Source organism: Notolepis coatsorum (genome assembly GCF_963971535.1).
Source record: "Notolepis coatsorum genome assembly, chromosome: 19".
NCBI lineage: Eukaryota > Metazoa > Chordata > Actinopteri > Aulopiformes > Paralepididae > Notolepis > Notolepis coatsorum.
The window spans coordinates 79,830,248-79,837,625 of NC_140183.1; the positions used below are offsets into that span (position 1 = coordinate 79,830,248).

The following is a 7,378-nucleotide window of genomic DNA, read 5'->3' on the forward strand; positions in this document are numbered from 1 at the left end:
TCAACGTGTTTACCAAAACGTAGACATGTGCGAAATATACAAACAATGAAACCTACAACATAGGATTCCCTGTGTTTACGCACACACAAAAAAACACATCAGCTCGATGGATTCCCATTATTGTCCTGGCAGTGACCTGGCATGGTTAAGTGCTCCACAGATATTCTAAATATCTGCACACCTGGTTGGTCAGCAAGCGCATCAGCCAATCCGCTTCAGCCGTCCATAGCATGCTCAGTGGAGTGAGATGAGGTGATGCCCTCTGTGTTTCCCATAAGCCCCCATTTACCCGCATTTCAGTCTGAAGGAAAAAAAAGAGGGGGGTGGAAAGGCGGAACAGCAGGGGTTCCAGTTCATACCCCCCCCCCCCCCCCATCCAGTTAAAGCCAGTTTGGATCACCATACGGCACCAAGGTATAGTGTCCAGTCTCAGGGCTGCAGGGATTATGGTCTCACCCAGTCCAGACTCCAGTGTGACCAGCTTCATCCCAGTAGAGGGAGCAGCAGCCCTGCCATTTCTTCTCCAGTACAAATAAAAAAAAATTCCTGCCAGAATAATCCTTAGTTATTTCTGCCATCTCAGAACTAGTTGGCCGATGAAAGTCAGAATATTCAGGACTGGTCCCACTTAGAAACAGTCAGTTTGTAAAAAAAATAAAAAATAATAATCAAATAAATCATAAAAGCAAAATGGAAATTTGCCAAATGTCCAAAAACGTGTCACCAAAAATGCCCAACCGGCCCCAACTGGTTCAACTCCCCGTCTTGAGCAGCTCAGTTCAGTAGTACAGCATGAGTGTCTGAAGATGATCAAAAGATGACAAAAGAGGCAAACGGGAATGAAATTGAAGAGGACATTAGAGAAGGAGATTTTACACTCAAACAACGGGATCATGTACTGCTGGGAGGTGGAGCGAGGACACGAGGTTCAGGACTACTGGTGTGATTCTGAAGTCTGAGACTCTCTGATCTACATCCTGCACAACAGCAAGACAGGTATTGGCAAATAAAGCAACAGAGTTGTGGGAGAGAGCTACAGTAATCTGCGAAGTGACGCTGCGAATCACTCAGTGGTTTATTCCCAGAGTTCACTGTGGCCATGTCTCAAAAACAACAAACGACTCAATTAATTCATTCATTAAATTTTTTAAGCTCCCATACGCCGTTTATTTACACCACGGGTCAATGTTTCCCGATCGGATACGGATTTTCATCGGAGGAGATTCCGTTCCCGACAAGGATCCATATGGATCGAAAGGTTAATCTGTGGTGGCAATACGTTACACCTTGTGGGATCCTTTTAACACAGTGTGGACTGTATTTACTGCTGAGTCATCATCCGTGTCCGTCATCCTGATACAAATGGATGTGTGTGTGTGTGTGTAATGTGTGTGTGTGTGCGTGCGTGTTTTCCCCATCCGATTGCCCAGAGTCACAAAAACACCTGAAAATCACAATATACGTAGATTATTGTGCCGTTAATGTGCATCACTTTCCAGAGCAGATTGCATTGGTGGAGTTAGTTGTACTGTCTGTATGTCCAGATCAAAGACGAGGCTGTGAGGTCAGCGATGAAGAGAGAGAACGTTAGAGCAAGAGGAGGAGGAGAGGGATGACGAGGAGGGCTAGGAGTGAAGTAGTCCTCGTCGAGCATGCATCACTTGTAGGGACTGGAGTTTCTGAGAGAGAGAGAGAGAGAGAGAGAGAGACAGAGACAGAGACAGAGACAGAGACAGAGACAGAGACAGAGACAGAGACAGAGACAGAGAGAGAGAGAGAGAGAGAGAGAGAGAGAGAGAGAGAGAGAGAGAGAGAGAGAGAGAGAGAGAGAGAGAGAGAGAGAGAGAGAGAGAGATTAGTTGATCCAATAAATGTATTTTGAATTATTTTACAGTAATACACGAGCTCAGTCACAAATAAATACACTTGAAAAGGAATTCAGTTAAGAAAGTTGAATCTCACCTTGTTTCTGCTTGGAGCCCTCTGATTCTGAAACAGCAATTGGAGAGAGAGAGAGAGAGAGAGAGAGAGAGAGAGAGAGAGAGAGAGAGAGAGGGGGGGGGGGGGTTGGGGAAAGTTGAGAGAAAAGGGGAAAAAAACAAAAAAACTGCTGATTAGTGAGTTCCACTTGCTTTACTTTCTCCAATACAACTACTGACTTAAGAGTTTTTCCCCCGTGGAACTAGAGAGAGAAAGGAAACAGACAAATGGCCACGGGACTCTATTTACCATTACTCACAGCCAGACACCATGAAAAATGAGTCCTGACTGCATGGCCGTAGAACCCCTAAATATGTCCCATATGCAAATTCTCTTTAAAGGTCAAACAAAAAAAGAAACTTGAAAAGCAACGCCAACAGGAAGATAATGCCTCGAGGAAGAGGGAAGAGCGGGGTGATAGAGATTAGAGAGAGAGAGAGAGGAAACAAAAAGGTAAAAAGAAAAAAAGGACGATGACAAAAGTGTAAATGACAGAGCGAGACAGAGGAGTGGACGGAGGATGAAAGAGAGGAGAGGTTGAGACCCGTGTGAGAAAGTGAGGAGGAAAAGAAAGGGAGGCCGGAAAGATTGAAAGAAGGTCAGAGAGTTGGAGAGGGAGAGAGATAGAGAAAGAGAAAGAGAGAGAAGGAGACGGAAAAGGGAGGGTGTTTGTGTCTGGGTGTCACTTTCTCAGCAGGGGGCCGACTAAAAGGAACTAATGGGTGGAATGGTGGTGGAGGGAGGGATGGATGGATGGATAGAGGGAAGGGGGTCGGGAAAGGGGGTGGTGGGGTGGACGAATGGAGAAACGGGGGACAGGGAGGGGTGAGAGTGGACGCTAGAGGGTAAGGGGCTGCGGAGGAAGCAGTTAAAAGAACAACATGGCAGCAAGAGTGGACATAGGAATAAAGAAAAACGGACAGATGTGAAAGATCAGTGAAAAGGTAGGATGAGAAGGAGAGTGAGGGGGAGAGACAGAGAGAGAGGGGGGATGGGGAGAGGCAGAGGGAGAGAGAGGGAGGGAGATAGGAAGAGAGAAAAAGAGAGATGGGGAGAACAGGAAGTAAGGATGACACTGCAGAATTGCAACTTTTGCTTAATTGAGCTATAGATCTGACTCTGAAATATCTGTAAACGATGTTCTATTCCTCCCCCAGATTGTTCACTGATTAAATGCATTGAGAGGACACTTCCGAGTGAGAGTGAATAATGTGTGTACTTTAAGTGAGAATGAGTATGTGTGTGTATTTTCAGTGAGCGTGAGTGTGTGTGTTTGTGTGTGTACTTGGAATGAGTGTGTGTGTGTGTGTACTTGGAGAGCGAGAGAGTGAGTGTGTGTGTACTTTGAGTGAGAGTGTGTGTGTGTACTTTGAGTGAGTGTGAGTGTACTTTGAGTGAGAGTGAGTGTATGTACTTTGAGTGAGAGTGTGCGTGTACTTTGAGTGAGAGTGAGTGTGTGTGTACTTGGAGTGTGTGTGTGTCTGCCTGCATGTGTCTATTTTGAGTGAGTGTGTGTGTGTACTTTGAGTGAGAGTACTCAGAATTGATCTAGTCTTGAGCCCCATTCTGTGTCACACACGCACACACACACACACACACACACACGTATTGATCTCTTCTGCAATAGTAGTACTGATCCACATACAACAGCGATTGACCGAGATGATCTGCGAGGAAATGGGACACTGAAAAGCCACTTGTTTTAACTCACAGAAAGGCCTGACTCAGGCTGGCAGGAACTGATCGGTCAAATTAAGGGCTTAGCGGAGAAACCCCTGTTTGTCATTAATATCTACAGAACTCAGACCTTGGTGTCAGGGGTGTCGATCCAAAAGACATGAACCACTAAATTACCCTCATGTTCACTACAACTAACAACCATCTAGGAGTTAACGAAGCATTAAATAGCATGCTGGGCCTGGGGTTCTCCCTGTGTGTGTAATGTATGTGTGTGTGTGTGTGTGTGTGTGTGTGTGTGTGTGTGTGTGTGTGTGTGTGCATGCTTTTTATACATGCACCCGTATAGGTATTAGCAATAAAATCTGAACAGGGATCAGAACAATAGGTGTTACATAAGAATTATAACAAATTAAGTACAAAATGTTATATTAATTATTGGTTTAAAAGACATCCTGAGTTCCACTCATTCAATTTATTTAGCTATTTATTTATTATTTATGAACTGCTCTGTAGTAATTCGATAACGTGGGGTGAGAGTTTGGCGTTATCGGGTAATAATAATAGTAATTAAAACGTTTTTTTTTTTTTTACAAAACATACAAAACTATTAACAACAACAAGGGTGCCCTTCAAAGAGAGAAGTAAAGTAAATCAGGTATTAAGTTCAAGCATCAAAGCTCAACATTTATTGCCACTTCAGCCCAGAGGTTGTTAGGAATCTGTTTTAGTACGCTCAAGATAAGCACATATAAAAAAGGACATCTGGGTCAGGCTGCATATAAAACAATCCCAACATACAGTACACCGTGGCAATGTACAGTAGAGCCAAAAAAACAACGAGAGATAAGGAACCAATCCAAAAAGTATAACCATCAGTCCCAAGTCAAATCATACATTACTGTACATAAAACAGTCAAGTCTAATCTGACAATAATCCATGTCTGCATGAACAAGAAAAGCAAAGAGCGTGGCACGGGAGTGGGCGGCTTCCCGCGCAGAGGTGCAGAGGACGGTTGACTGACATGACACGTCGTATTTCGTCACATACTCATTACAAATGTTTTTTTTTTTTTTTTTTTTTTTAGAATATACTGCTTTAGTTTCAAGTTTCAAGTTTATTTGTCACATACATTAAAAGTACAGTGTACAGTCAATGCAATGAGATGCACTTTGCCCCGTCACTCGCACAGCCCTTAAAAACCTATAAATAATAACATAAGCTGAGCTGAGAATAACAACAACAACAACATACAATAAAAACAATAGCAGCATCTAATAAAATAATAAACATTTTAAAAACTATTAAAAGAACAATAATAACATACAATAAAAATACTTTATATATTACGGTGAGGCGAAACGGGGGGAAAACATTTCCTCACACCGACAATTAGTGTGTATAGAATTGCACGCGGCGGTAGCGTCCCGCAGTTCAGTGAAAAGTATTTCACTTCCATGTCTCGCGTTTGCGAGGTTGTGTCCCGATATTTGACTGTAGTCGTTTACTGTACACGTCAAAGGTATTTTCGGTAATGGCGAAGCTCTGCCACAAAATGGCGACCACGGTGGCGTGTGTCTAAGTGCAGCAACATCTCTGCACTGCAGTCAGAAACATGCAGTGTGTGTTAACCATGTGCACAAGCATGTGTGTGTGTGTGGTGTGTGTGTGTGTGTGTGTGTGTGTGTGTGTGTGTGTGTGTGTGTGTCTCTCTCTCTCCGCCCCACTGCAGAGACATACATTGCTCCACCTCCCCACCCCTCCTCTCCATGCCGCCATTTCACACACACACACACTGTAACTAATGGCAATTATTAGTGTTTTTAGTATATATAAAAATTTAATAAAAAACGTGAAAGACACAAAAACTAAAACAAAATCCCGACAAAAGCGCTTAAAGTCAAATTTCCAATGTCGAGTTCGGGATCTGTGAGAGGTAGGCTGGGCGAGCGGTTATGTGTGTGTGTGTGTGTGTGTGTGTGTTTCTTCAGAGTTTGTGTGTGAGGTTCGAGTTCAGGGGGTACAAAGGTATTTGAGAGAGAGGGAGAGAGAGAGAGAGGGGGGGGGGGGGGGGGGGGGGCAGTACATTTTACCAAAAAAAAAAAGAGGCAAATGAGTAGGGAGGGAACAGACCCTAAAATGACCGCAGTGGACTGACTGCTCACAGTGGGAGAAAGAGCGTGCGAGAGAGAGAGAAGGGGGAATCAATTAGAGAGAGAGAGAGTCAAGTATATAATGGCTTCTCACAGCGGGAGGACAGGAAAGAGAAAGAGAGAAAGAACAACAAGGAGAATAAGAGACAAACGCAACCCAATGTTGTTATTTGGGGGGGGGGGGGGGGGGGGGGGGGTGTAGTAGTCAATGACAAGTATGCAATGAGGCAATGACAGAGAGAGCCTGTGATGGAATAAGAGAGAGAGAGAGAGAGAGAGAGAGAGAGAGAGAGAGAGAGAGAGAGAGAGAGGGAAAGGGAGAGAGAGAAGGCTGCCGAGTGTAGAAGATTTAACATGACACCAGCCACCAATTCAAATGAAACAGAAACTCAAGTAACCTATTAATAAAGGCTTTTCGGCTGTCAGAAGAGTGCTGTGTTAAAGTGAACGCCTCGCTGCTGTACCCGTTCCAAAGTGAACGCCTCGCTGCTGTACCCGTTCCAAAGTGAACGCCTCGCTGCTGTACCCGTTCCAAAGTGAACGCCTCGCTGCTGTACCCGTTCCAAAGTGAACGCCTCGCTGCTGTACCCGTTCCAAAGTGAACGCCTCGCTGCTGTACCCGTTCCAAAGTGAACGCCTCGCTGCTGTACCCGTTCCAAAGTGAACGCCTCGCAGCTGTACCCGTTCCAAAGTGAACGCCTCGCTGCTGTACCCGTTCCAAAGTGAACGCCTCGCAGCTGTACCCGTTCCAAAGTGAACGCCTCGCTGCTGTACCCGTTCCAAAGTGAACGCCTTGCTGCTGTACCCGTTCCAAAGTGAACGCCTCGCAGCTGTACCCGTTCCAAAGTGAACGACTCGCTGCTGTACCCGTTCCTAAGCGAACAGCGTAAAAAAAAAGAAAAACATTCCAACATGGTTCACGCCGAGGCTTGGAGATGCTTTACTCTACTAACCATATGGACGGCCAGGACAGAGAGGAATGATGAAGTAGAACTCAAAAGCCGCCAGGGACACGCATACATACACACACACACGTGTGTGCACGCACACACAAACACACACACACACACACACACACACATGACATCATTAGAAGGTTTCCTGTGTCCTACCTGGCCTGGTCTCCGTTTGGGTTAATTTAAGGAGATAAACACACACATTCACACACTCGAGAGACCAGCGAGGGGCCGTTGAGTGCTAGCTGACCTTGGCGCAATGACAACGTACCTGACGGACCCTCCCTCTGTCACCACTCTGTCCTTCAGACCTCTCTCAGGTGTGTGTGTGTGTGTGTATGTGTATGTATGCGTGTGCGTATATTTGCCGATTACACCGCGCACCCACATTAGGGAATCGCCTAATGGAAATACCTTTAATCACACCGTCTGTTGTTTGAAAAGGTTCTGCAGGAGAGTAGAGGGAGGAGGGGGAGGGGGGGGGGCTCAGTTTGAAGTTCAAATAAAGCGTCCCGAGTAGAGAGACAACGACTCTCTACACACAACCTGTACCGAGGCCACGGTGTGCCCTGCTGCCGCTCAGATCAAAGGGAACCTGAACCAGAAGGAAC

At 45.4% G+C, this 7,378-nt stretch overlaps 1 protein-coding gene across 1 annotated transcript in view; it reads right to left on the reverse strand.

The window, feature by feature from the left end:
• Positions 1–336: 336 nt before the first annotated feature.
• Positions 337–7,378, reverse strand: part of efna4 (ephrin A4) — a 61,585-nt gene continuing 54,543 nt past the window's right edge. Inside the window, exons 4-5 of the mRNA XM_084336115.1 lie at positions 1,963–1,989; positions 337–1,679 (exon numbers count right to left, since the gene is read on the reverse strand). Of these exons, the coding sequence (XP_084192241.1) occupies positions 1,588–1,679; positions 1,963–1,989 (119 nt within the window). The 3' untranslated portion in view covers positions 337–1,587. The remainder of the gene's footprint in view (positions 1,680–1,962; positions 1,990–7,378) is intronic.